General features: G+C 35.7%; 1 protein-coding gene across 1 annotated transcript in view; it reads left to right on the plus strand.

Moving 5' to 3' along the window:
- Window positions 1-13,069, plus strand: part of LOC112558858 (transmembrane protein 131-like) — a 50,649-nt gene that overhangs the window by 15,978 nt on the left and 21,602 nt on the right. The window contains 21 exon segments of the mRNA XM_025229572.1: window positions 220-300; window positions 578-728; window positions 1,595-1,713; window positions 1,943-2,051; window positions 2,237-2,342; window positions 3,022-3,172; window positions 3,370-3,540; window positions 4,062-4,172; window positions 4,464-4,586; window positions 5,785-5,889; window positions 6,361-6,447; window positions 7,486-7,638; window positions 8,000-8,075; window positions 8,488-8,555; window positions 8,557-8,606; window positions 8,970-9,105; window positions 10,589-10,698; window positions 11,493-11,571; window positions 11,916-12,088; window positions 12,193-12,332; window positions 12,783-12,984. Of these exon segments, the coding sequence (XP_025085357.1) occupies window positions 220-300; window positions 578-728; window positions 1,595-1,713; window positions 1,943-2,051; window positions 2,237-2,342; window positions 3,022-3,172; window positions 3,370-3,540; window positions 4,062-4,172; window positions 4,464-4,586; window positions 5,785-5,889; window positions 6,361-6,447; window positions 7,486-7,638; window positions 8,000-8,075; window positions 8,488-8,555; window positions 8,557-8,606; window positions 8,970-9,105; window positions 10,589-10,698; window positions 11,493-11,571; window positions 11,916-12,088; window positions 12,193-12,332; window positions 12,783-12,984 (2,501 nt within the window).

Genomic DNA, 13,069 nt, shown 5'->3' on the forward strand with positions numbered 1-13,069 from the left:
TTGGACATTTCCTTGTCAGAGTAATTCTTCCCCCACCCACCCCTGTTTTTTTGTTGATGACGACACTATGGGCACGCGACCTACTTTCGCTTCCGAAACATCTGGTCACGTTACATTTGTCTTTAATTAAAAGGCATTGCTCATTTATTAATTAGTTATGCTTACATAAAAAAGTGAACATTTGGGAAGTAATTATCATTAATCCTTTATGTCTATAAGGTCCTGGAAATGTTTTCCAGTGAAGGAGACCTGCATTTAGAATTGCCTTCAGGGGAGAAAGAAGCAACCAAAGAGTTGTGGGTATGTCAGATTATTTAATCCCTTAGGCCTTTGGTATCAGTAACATAATGTTCTCCAGTTAGGGCTGTTTTACTGTCAGTGATGTTCTGCTGTTGGTGATGTTTTTCTCCTTTTCTCACTCAGCCTATTTTCATGAAAAGACTTAAAATAAAGTAGTCTATGTGATGAGATTTTTGTATGCAAAACGACACAGATTAAACAAAATAAAAATTTTAATTATGCTGTTTCTTATAACTTATGTACTTTAAAATTTGTGTGTGTTTGTGTGTGCCTGCAGGAAATCAGGCCATATGAAACAAAAAATGTAATGAAGGCCAACTTTGTGGGGCGAGTGGAAAGTAACCACACAGCATTTATCCGCATCAAAACAGATCATGATAGCAGATCACAATTACTGATTCTACCCATAGAGGTGGAGTTTTCTTCAGGTATGTGATTAGGACAATTCTAAATATTCTGCTGGAATATGGTTTTATATATGTTATATAAAATTTTATTTAAATTGGGAAAACATGTTATGATCAAGCATGTTGCCTCATTTAGATGCAATGGAACATGCATTATCTCTGGTTAAAATGGCTTTTTTTTTTCAATGGGAGAAAATTAAACTTTATATCATATCAGTGATGACTGCCGTGCTTTGAGTTCATTGTGACTTACCTATGTAAAACTCTTTCGTAACCAAACAAGTCATTAAACATGTTGTTATGTTTGGCAAAGTTTTGTGTAGCCATCATGTAAAAACATTGGCAAACATAGGCACATAGTTGATGAGGCATTCGATAAGAAAACCCTAAAGGTAGGCATTCATTTGGTCAAAATGATTTGTGGATATCGACAATTTTGTTAATACTGAGCCTGAACATACACCAGAAAAGCAAGTCATAGTAAGTGAAATAACTGCAAACAAATTTTGGTTAACATGAGGCCACATGCAATACATTTGTATTCCCATGTAAAATTTCCCATTATACATTATAAAGTGGGCTGGCTACTTATAACTTCATTTCCAGTCTGATATAATCTGAGACATGCCAGTTGTTACCTTTCAGTAAGTCTTGTTTATCTTGATCTGCACTTGAGTTTAGTTAAAAGTTAGGTTCATTTAGTTGACTTAAGCACCGAAGGTGTGTCACCATCATTGGCTACATATCTTTAGTAGTCATATGTTTGGTTCATTAATTAATTTTCAAGAAATAATTAAGCACAAATTCTTTTTTTCCTATCTGCTGGTTTCAGAATTCAGAGGTATCACTTCTTTCTAATTTTTAAAATAATTTTACTTGTGTTGCAGAGCCAGGAATCTATTCTCCTGTGGAGATGATAGACTTTGGCATTTTGCGCACTTTAGATGATCCCAGAACAATCCCCCTCAGATTGATTAATACTGGTGCAAGAGCAGTGCACATAATAGTAAGTGGCATAGCAGTTTTCAGAGGAAATCTAAGGATAGAAAAAAGATGTTTTATGTCAGTGTAAAATGATTAAAGTTCATTCAGGAAGTGACATCTACATTCACTCAGCAATTTAAAAAATAGCTGTTGTTTTATGTTCCTCATTAATCCAAATCAAAGAAAATTTACTACCTTTTGTTTTTCAACAGAGATTTCCATTTGATTTTTTTTTTTTTTTTTTTGTCCAGAGTGTATCTTCTTTTCCACCAAATGATGCAATCAGCATTGATTTTCGGCCTTTAAAACTTCAACCTGATGGCAGCAGACAGTATACAGTAGCGCATATAACATTTCGAGGTGAGACTGTTTTTATAGTAGCAGTAAATAAGGTACTTGAATTTTCTAAAACAAGGCTTGAATGGCCATCCTATCTTGTGAATTATTTAGTGTTAACCTTCTGTTAGAGATCTGTGGTGTGCAAATGGCAGCTACCAGCTAATTATATTGGTAATGCTGAAGAAATGATTTTGTTCATCTTACAGCTATAAAAGCCCTTAATTCTAAACAGTGGTCTGGAAGGATTCTCATAAAGACAAAAAACAACCTACAAAAGTTAGTCATACAATACCAGGCAAGCATACTGCATGGGTAAGCAATTTGCACTTTAAGCTTATAGTGGTTTTGTTTTTCTGATTTGGATTTGCTAATTTAAATGCTTACATATATTTATGGATGGTCAAAATAACCTGTCAAGTGAATTCTAGTGGACAGCACTCCTCCCCTGCCTTTTTGTCAGCAATCTGACTGAATATTAATGTTGAAGCTTAAAACATGTTCTTTCAATTAAATTGTCAGTAAATTGATTTGGATTCAAGGACAAGATCATTAGTTGATCTGTTAAGAAACAACTAAGAAGTGGTATTTAAATAAGAGGCCGCATTCCATCAAAAAGAATGGTTCAACTGTGGGGAGGAATGTGACAGTACTTGTTGGGTTGCATGGAAGCAATCAGCGAAGCATGACCAGTAGAGTAGCCAGTAACTCCATGTGCTCCTCACTTCCCTCCTCTGACTTGAACTATTTTTTTCCTGCCCTAAGGTAGAAGTTTAGCCTTTGAATGGGGAGGTTGTCCAAAGTAATGGAGGGATATGTTTATAATATTTTTTTAATGTACAAACTTTTACTGTCAAAGCTTTGGACAGCTTTATTTAGGTAATATTGTTTGTCTCTTGTTGTGAAGAATGTGGGTATGAAGGTATTAAAGCGATGTCCAGATCTTTTGCAGTTGACAGAGGTAACTTGCTGATTTTTTTTTTTTCTTCTCCAGCTCATTGGTATACAACACCAACACAACAAATTTTTTTAGTGCCAAGGTCACAAAGAATTTCACTCGCCCCTTGACTCTTACAAACACATTCAACTTTTCGGTGGTCATCTACAATGTTTCACTCCCCTTGGAAGCAACTCGGTATTTCTCTGTAAGTTGCACACATGATAAACTATTTTTCTTATTTTACTTTTTTCAGGAAGAAAGTCTTATTTTCTTGTAAGAAATAATCATTAAAAATTTTTAAGGAAAAATATTTCATAATCTTTGGATGTAAATTATTTCTTTCAAGTCACGGTCAGCACCTAGGTATTGTATTGTGTAACAAGGCTCACTAATTTGTTGCAGGTAATTAATTTTACACTTCCTGTGATAATTGGACGGCAACAAACATTAACGCCGTTCCTTTTACAGTTCCATCCCAACGATACTCAAATACATCTGAGTACCAGTCTTACACTGTACACCAATGCTTCTACCTTTCTCATACCCCTAGTTGTTTATAATGGCCTCCTCAAGGTAAGCAGTAGAAGCTACTAAAGACTAATGTTGCATTAGTTTTTTGGGCTGTTTGTTTTGGGCTAGCAAATTCCTTATAAAAAAGTATTTATCTTTAAGTTGCTTAATTTCAGTTTTACATGGTCGGCAGCAATCTTAATACACAAATTTCACTTTCTTGCTCAAGTACAATTACATGTCATAGGATGGCATAAAATGTCAAAATACTACATATTTTTTATATATGACATTTTTTGCTTGATCATCAAATTTGACTTTTGTGAATGTGTTTTGGATACAATTAGAATCATCAGATTGCAGCATTTCTGCATTTTAATTTTTTATCTTTTTTAAAATTTCCACTTATTTACATATTTTAGCACAAGAAATCTTGTTTTGAATTTTTCCCATAATGCTTTTAACCATTGGAAGGTTACTATTCGTATGTAAATGTATTTGTTACTTGTTTGTGGGTAACATGATTTAGGATTAACTGGTGGGGGAGGTAGTACTTTGCTGAGTGAGAGAAATGTTTTGTTCAGGTTGTTCACCATCGCCCAGAAAGGTCACAAGGTCAGCTTGATTTTGGCACCATGGGAGTTGGTGAAACCCGTAGCATGATATATACTGTGCGCAACGATAATCCAGTGGATGTAAGTGTTCTTTGCTACAGATGAAAGATTGCAATTAAGACCCTATCTAAATCCGTGTAAATAAGTAATAATAATAAATGCAAAATTTGTAAAGAGCATACTCACACTCGTAAGGAGCATGCTCTTAGTGCCTAAGAACAAAAATGAAATATGGACAGCAATGAGTATGCACTATGCAAATTTTGTGTTTATTTTTATCTTGACTACATTGTTTCAGTGTTTTGATAAGATTCATTAGCAGACCATTTCCAGATAATGATGATTACCTGTCTATGATCTTGCCAATTTCAGCTAGTGATGGCACGATTTGAGACCAATGTCAGCTGGGCACAGGTGGAGGTGCTGGGAGTGGAGAAAGGAAATGGCACAACTCTTACTCATACTCATAACATTTCTGACATTGATACAGATCCTGTGAGTCTACAATGCTTCTTTTTGCTTCTTTTGTGAACAGAAGCAGGTGTTCTAATCTGTCTTACAATGAAATCCTTAACGATTTTCTCCCCCCACCCCATTTAAAAGAGGTTGATGGTTTTATATGACATCCAGATAGGCAACATACCAATAATTCAGAAAAGAAACACCTGAAGAACTTATTATAAAACTCAAATCTATTGAAACATAAAATCTTTCATCATTGACATTTTGAAGAAATTGTAATGTAAGACTTTGAGCATTGTAAATGATTCCTAGGTTTAGGGTTGTTAAGATTTACCATATGACACTGTGACAAAATGAGTTATGTGTCGTAAAATTAATTTCAATATTCTTGGGGTTTTTTGGTTTTGTTTTGCTATTTATTGAAAGTATGTGGCATAAAGTGTCCATAAATGTAGTTAAAAAGATAACTGCTCATCTGGTTCGTATGCGTGTAAAAAATCGACAGGAAACAGAGTGTCAGCAAAATTTAATGGATATCATGATTTTACAAAGTTATTCAGTTTCAAGTAGTATTTGTATATTTCTGTAAATCTGTAACCTCTTAGATTTTTAGGAGATATTTAGCGTTCGGACAACCTTTTTTTTACACACAACTTCTGTTGTCTACTAGACAAAAGGAGGTATGTTGGTGATCAAAGTTTCCGTGATTTCAGAATAAAATACCTTGACATCAGCATGAATTTAGAGCACATTAATTTTTTGCAGGAACATGTTAACATGAATTTCTGTGGAAAGTGTAGAAATTTGTTAGGTGAAAAGTTTCAGCGCACCCTGAATGTTTGAAACTGTAGTGTGAATAGAATATGTCAAAAGTGATCCACCCTCAAACGGCCATTTTTTTACTTGGCAGTTATCCAATTTACGCATTCAAACACACAAAACATGCAAGAAAACCAGCACACAGAAAGCCAGTATTATCATGTATCTCATGAAACATTTCGTCATTTATTAAAAAAATTTTTAACAAAGGTGTAAAAATAAGTAAGTAATAAAGACAAAAGCAATCACAAGTCCTACTGCATGATAGAGGCAAACTTTTGTCACAGTGGCATATACTTTCCTGGTTCACTCTTAATCGCAAAATTATAGGGTTTTATTTCCACTTCTGCTGCTCTTCTGCTCTATAACATACATTGGGAGTTTAAAGAGGTTTTCCTTGTATTTGTTTTAGCTCATCATAAAGCCTTACCACTATGCAGTGTTCAGCATCACTATTGTGGCTCCTCAAGAAGAGGGGGCCTATGCAGCAGAAGTCTGGATGTACACTCAGTTTGAAGTGAGTTACCATGCTGTGACTTTCTTAGCAATGCTTTATGATTTTCCCTGTTCAGTATGCAACTTTACCTCATAAGTGACAATACTTTTGCCAGGGTCAGAAATCTGGCCGTAAGTAACCACAATCACATTAAACTTGTGTTGGGTGGGGTTGGGTGTGGAGGTATTGGTGTTTTTGGCTGAGCTAGCAGCTAAGGCTATATCATGGCAAAGCAACTGGCCATGTAGACAAGTGCCATGTGCAGAGAAGTGTGTATGCCTTTCAATCTGCTTCTGTCTCTCCCCACTTTATGTGCACAGATTATGAATTGAGCTTGCTGGTTTTGGCCTTTGCTGCATAATAGGGAGACTGGAAATATTGATCCCTAAAGTAGGCTTATTTTAGATAGATGATTTCTGTTAAATAATACTTTTTATGATGCTTGTATAGGGAATCATATTACGAGAGTTTTGATGACTTCATCTGTTTCAGTACCTGTCTATACCAATCACCTTCAGAACAGCTGAAGGGAGCTTACTTGCCATTCCAGAAAAGTTTGTCTTTGAAAAAGTATTTCCTGTAAGTGCTTATGTCATTAAGAAATTCTTCAGTGCTTGTTCAACATATTAGAGAAAAGTTGTTGATACTAATGCACTGACATCAGTTGCCTCATTTTTTTCTGCTTCATGTTTTCATTTTTGTTTGTGCTTATGGCATTCCTCATGGCCACATACCAGATCATTTACTAAATTAATTACATTAAGTGTTAGATTTGAATTGGGCAAACTTTTTTAAAACCAGAGCTAGAAATTGTTGCATGTTACACATTTCATACTGAAAGAATAATATTAGGCTTTTATAGTGCAAAATCTCAGAAAAGGGTGAGACCTGTCTGTTGGAAAAAGATACAGGCAGAAAAGAGCACTGACCTTTTTTCTTTTACTGAGAGCCACGCAGTCCACCTGTTATTTATTCTCTGCACAGTATTGTTATCTGGTACATGGTTCCCAGTCACTTAATCCAGACAGACAAAAGCGAAAAATTTATTTGAAATTCAAATTCAAATCATTTAACTTTAATCATTTCATCAACAACATTCAGATTTAATGTTCTTCACGACTGGATGAAGTGTCTGCTAGTTCCCTGGTACCCATTCCATTCTCTCTCTTCTCTCTGTCAGTCTCTTTACAATTTTGTTGAAAAACTAGAGAGGTGAATTCACTTAAATGGGGCAGGATAGGGAGTGAGTTGGTTGAGTTTATGTACTCCCTGTTCATTGGTCAACTTTTTAAAAATTATAGAAAACAGTCTGTTTCACTTATTAAGCAGTCTTGGTCATATGTCATGAGGTCATGTGACGGAGAACCAGACTTCTTCAAGTAAACGAAAGAGTCCTATGTAATTTCTCTTATTAAACACAACATGCTACAAAACTTTTTCCATATGAACAGATGCGAAATTAGACGAGATTAAAGTGGATCCTACTCTTTACAAGATTCTAAGCAATTTTATTTTGCCTTTAGAATTCCTTTAACTTGAAAGGTATGTTGGAAACCACTTTATGGCTTAGCAGAATATGTTGGCAGGTTTCTTCAGTGTGCATACATCTTCTTGCAGGGAAAGATACCATTCAGAGTTTTACAAATTCACAGTACCTTTCATGACAACATGGAGGTGACACAAGTGCTATTTCAGCCCCAAGACACGAGATTTTACTTCCATCCGCGGAGCAGAGACTCTGTGAATCTACAGCCACAGGAAGCCAGTGTGGTTAGTGTTTGATCTCATCATCTGAATTATGGAACATTTATTCATAACTGAAAGGTGTTATTGGCCTAGGGAAACATGAACAAAAACAACTAGGGTTAAACAACTTGGATTACTGGTTTGCAGACTTTCAAGATTCTTGGATCCCTTAGCAACAAGTAAATGCGGGACTGTTTATAATTATGTGTGTTGTGAGATAATGGACTTTGGTTCTTTAATATTTTTGTAAATGAATAAATCATAGAATTTTATGAAGAAGAAAACAGTAAATTTGGTGTTTCATTTTAAATGTGGGTTTTTTAAAAATGTTTTTAAGGCTGTTTTTGTGTATTAAATGTTAATGAAGTCCTGCCATCTTATCCAGGTTGGCAAAATCTTTTTTGATCCCAAAAAAGAATGTAAAGACGACTGCTATGTCGGTTTACCAACTTTTACACCAGGTGAGTGATGCTGGAGGCATTTCTTTGTTGTAACTGCATCCTCTTATGGCTTCAGATGAGGTATATTCACGCCAGAGTCACTTTGTTTTTTATTCTGAGCAACACAATATTTCTTATTCTTACAGAACCACATTTTGTAACATTGTATCTGACACTCCTATTTTGTGTGAGCACTATGCTTCATGGACACAAAAGTGTTTGAAGAACACTCGAATGCATAAAATATACAAATGATGGGTTACTGTTGCTCTGTTTGTGATTATTGGATTTGAATATTCCATGGTACTGTGGTAGTTTTTTTTTTAAAATTGATTAAAATTCTTGTTAAGTTATTCCAGCCATAGCTCTCTACATAAAGTTTAATAGTTATGTATGTATGTGGTTAACAGCTCTGCCTATGTGTTGTTCACAGCTGGTCATCAGTGGTTATTAGGCCTTACCCTTGAGAAGGATGTGGCTGATACAGACCAATATCTATTCAACACGTCTCCAACAAAAATTTCACCGGCTAGAGCACACTGGACAAAACATGTAAGTTGAGAAATGTGAAGTTGTGCATCTTGTCAGATTTGCTGGAACAAAGCTTTATTCTCTTTTCAGAAATATGGTAGTGTTATAAAACCAACACATTACTAAGTTGGCATCTTGTCTTAACAAAATGCCTATTGGGAAATTATTGCTAGGGAGGACAGAATCTTTATTGAAACAAGCATTCTAAGTATGAAGCATAAGAAATTCTTTAACATCTGAAAAACTGGCTTTGTGTTAACATCAGTAACGTTCTGAAGCCTGTGGACACAACATTCTGCATTTGTTGAGATGTTAAACAGAGATATTAATCTTCTGGATCACATGCTTTTACTTAAAGCCTGTTTAACTGTTCATATTTTCCAGAGTAAATGTGACAATAGAACTGGACACAAACCAAGTCAAGGGGTTCCTTTTCTCAGCACAAGCCCATCTACACTGGCCTTCTCTTGTGCGAAAATCAAGACTAAAATTTCCACTGACTCAAATAGGAAATATAACTGTGAGTTTTTACATTATTTTGATGTTACGATATATTAAGAAAAAGACACAATCAGATATGTCAGAGCACATGAATATCCTTGATGTAAGCTTGTTTGTTTTATTTATATATATAAAATTGTCACTTGCCTTTTTTTTTATTTGCTAATATTTTTCACTGTTGACATCTTTTCACACTGCACATTGCAACGAACTTTATTTCTTACTTTTATTTCTAACTTTTACTTTTGTGCCTAGAGCACCTTCCCATGTTCAAATTGCCCTCTGGGACAAATAAAGTTGGTCATTGTCATTGTCCTTTTTCCACTTCACCGACTGAGTCTCACTCTGCTACCAGCACCATAGAAGCCTGTATTAATGAAGTTAAAGACTGGATGGTAACAAACAAACTTAAACTCAATGATGACAAAACGGAAGCCCTCCTTTATTCAAGAAGAAATCCATCTTCACTCGTTTGTCTACCAAATCACATCAAGGTGGGCGAAACCAACATTATCTTTGCAACCTCCATCAGGAATCTGGGATTCATTGTCACTGCAGACACAACTCTTGCTAAACAAGTTACTCCCACCCCACCCCCATTCTAGCCCCTTTAGCCTGTGAGTTCAACTCTCCAATATTACAGCTGTTTGTCACTCTGTCTACATGCGCTACCAACACTCTTGTCTGCGCGTTTGTTCTATCCAGACATTGATTACTGCAACTCCGGCTGTCCTACATACCTTCTTCACAAACTCCAGAAAGTACAGAACTCTACTGCACGTCTGGTGCTTAGAGCTAGGAAACGAGACTGCGCCACTCATCTCCTTCGTTTTCTTCGCTGGCTAATAATCCATTTTCACATTCAGTACAAACTGTCCGTGCTGTGTTTTAATTTCTTTGCTGGCATCTGCCCTGATTGTTTCTCTGAACTTCTCTTCCCTTATGTCCCCGCTAGACAACTCTGCTCCTCATCTGATGATCGTCTTCTTACTCTTCCTGTCACTGGAACAACACATGGCCACCTCTTCCGGAAACTTTACTCCTACCATCCTTTCTCATAATGCTAGTCCTTTTTCACACCCTTCCTTTTGCGATATCATGTTACTCTCACCTCTTGTTCCTGTTATTTGGTTCCTCTTTGTGTTTTCTGTGTTTGATTTTATTCTTCGTTAGTACTGTTGTTTATTCATTTATAGTTATATGTTGTTTGTTTTCCTGTCCCTCATATGCTGTCCATGTTTCATTCTTGTTCTGAAGCGCTAAGAGCATGCTCCTTAGGAGTGTATGTGCTTTAAAAAATTTTGATTTATTATTATTATTTTTAATGATAGCATATCAAATAACATGTCAAATAAACTAAATCCCACCACAAGACTCAAAATAAAGTAATTTATCTCTCTTTGTCTCCATTCCCACTTTGACACATGCACACAGAAGACAGTCATACATTGATAGATTCAAAGGTTGGTATCATCTTTTGACATATTTTACATATATTATAGGTTTCTGACTTCATTGTGGAGAATTTGGCAGATGCTGCAATATTGATCCAGGTGCTGCCACTGTCACTGTATCCAAACCCTCATACTGTTATTGATCTCTTCAGTCATGGGTAAGCAGAGCAGGTTTCCAACCCAGACATACCCTATTTATAAAATGTTTAGAAGAGTAATCATAAAATACTCAAAGAGATTTACTGTGCAGTAAAATTCAGGCTTAAAGTACTACACACAATTTCATTAGCACACAGTTTGTGGGTAGACATCAACTACACCTTACACAAAATGCTCACATGTAATCCAGTGTGTATAACATACACATCAGGATCGAGGAAACCGGAGTACCTAGAGTTGAGATTTGAACCCACAGCTCTCGCTGTCATGGTGATAGCCACTGCACTACCAACTATTCCAAAGTTTAGAGGTTTTTTTGGTCTTTGGAACAACCTGCCTAAGGCAGTGATAATTGCATGGTTTTTTAAGAACCATTTAGATAAGCATCTTGAATTTGTCCAGATCATCTCAGTCTAAGAAATTTCCAGAAGGGGAAGGAAGTCCCACAAAAGCTCAATGTCAGCATAGAACCTATGTAGGTTGAAGTACATAACTGTAACTACCAAGAAATAACTGTGCACCTATAAAAGTGCTTTCCTATTTCAAACTTTGTTCCCAGTACCCTTGTGCTCTGGTTACTGAATACAGTCAGCATACAACCTTTAGTTGCTGCCTGTTTAAGCAAAAGTAGTATCATTCATTAGGTGTTCTGGGTAGAGTGTGTTAATATTTATTTTCTGCTGATACACATGTATATATAAAGCCTTTTGTTTTATGAAACTGTGAACTTAAGTAAAAATTTCAGGAGGTGCCCCTCTTTTTCCGTGTGTAAGCAGATTGACTTGTTTTCCAGGCTGTCATCAGATCTCTCTGACTACCTCGAGACAGAAGACCTTGATACTTTCCGACTATTTGATTTAGAAAATATAGTGGTAAGTTTTTTTTCCCTGTCTTTCTTTCCTTTTTAACATCTTGGTAAACTGTAAAAAGGAAAAAAAGTTTGACAATCGCTGTCAAGCCATACTATTTCATACTGGTAACAATGCAGAAGAAATTGGACAGAATGCAGTCAAAAGAAAAAAGGATATCAAGAAAATAGAACAAGGCAAATGATAAGAAACAAAAAGATTGGATTTAAAAGTGGGGGAAAATGAGCAGAGTCTTTAATATAAGCAGTGCAAAACTCTTATGAGTGAGTTTAAATGTTTTCATAAATTTGTTCAGTTGCATATTCAGAGAAAATGAAAAAAGAATGACTTTACAACTTAAATTTCAGCCAGGTACTTCCAGTCCAGTCTTTGAGCACATAAAAAATGTTGAGACCAGTCTTGGGGTTATCCCCCACAAGCAATCTATCGCTGCCATTCTGCAGCCTGGCAGCAAAATTAAAGTTAAAATTGGATTCCAACCCCGTGATGATCTTGCAAGATCATCTTTGATACTTATAAGGTAAGTGTTCATTCAGACACATTATATATAGACACGCACACACTAGCATTTGCACATGCTCTTGTAAAAGGAAACATAATTAACATTTTATTTATTTATTACAGAAACAACCTAACAATAATGGACACAGTAATAGTGACAGGGCAGGGCTGCAATGGAGAAATGAAATTCAGCAACCGCAAACCAGGCTCCCAGTCACCCCTTACCTTTGAAATGACAGAAAAACACCTGAAAAATTGTGAGAGTAAGTTACCTACAGCCAGATTGTGGTCACTAAAATGTGAAAAGGTCTGCATTTGTCTTATGCAATTTTTAGAGAGATGATTTTATTAAAATTACTTTACAACTTTGGTTGAACAGCATTATTTGTGCTCAATGCAGCATCCATCATTGGTTGCATTTCCATAAAAGGAACAATTGAAATACCAGCTGTCCAAAATGTGGCATTCCGCCATTAATTGACATTGATGTTTTGATGTTTAATCAGACTTAAGGATTAACTGCAGAAAATAATTGGTTACACATAATTTAAGCTTTGTTATTACTATTGTTATAAAAGATTTTACTAGTTAAGACTGGAACACAATTTGACAAGACCAAAATTTATTGCCTAAGAGTGCCAATATGTTGTTGTTTTTTTATTTATTTCTACATTGCAAAAAGGTGGATTTTTTTGAGTTATCTTTATCTTCAGTTTCAGAAAAGAAGCCAAGTAAAACAACAGTGCCTCATTTCACTGTACGGAGAACATTTACACTTCGCAACACAGGGGAGCTGCCTTTTTACGTGCGTGGCTTCAGCATAAATGATTCCCCTTGCGAAGGATATGGATTTAAAGTGCTTGACTGTGATGGCTTTGAAATACAACCAAACGGTAGCAAGAAAATTGATATAGCGTAAGCCTGTTATGTGTTTGCTACTAGAATCACACAAGACACCACTAATGTGAATGTGTTTTTGTTTTTTAAAATAAATGAAAGT

Source organism: Pomacea canaliculata, linkage group LG3 (assembly GCF_003073045.1).
Source record: "Pomacea canaliculata isolate SZHN2017 linkage group LG3, ASM307304v1, whole genome shotgun sequence".
NCBI classification, from domain to species: Eukaryota; Metazoa; Mollusca; class Gastropoda; order Architaenioglossa; family Ampullariidae; genus Pomacea; species Pomacea canaliculata.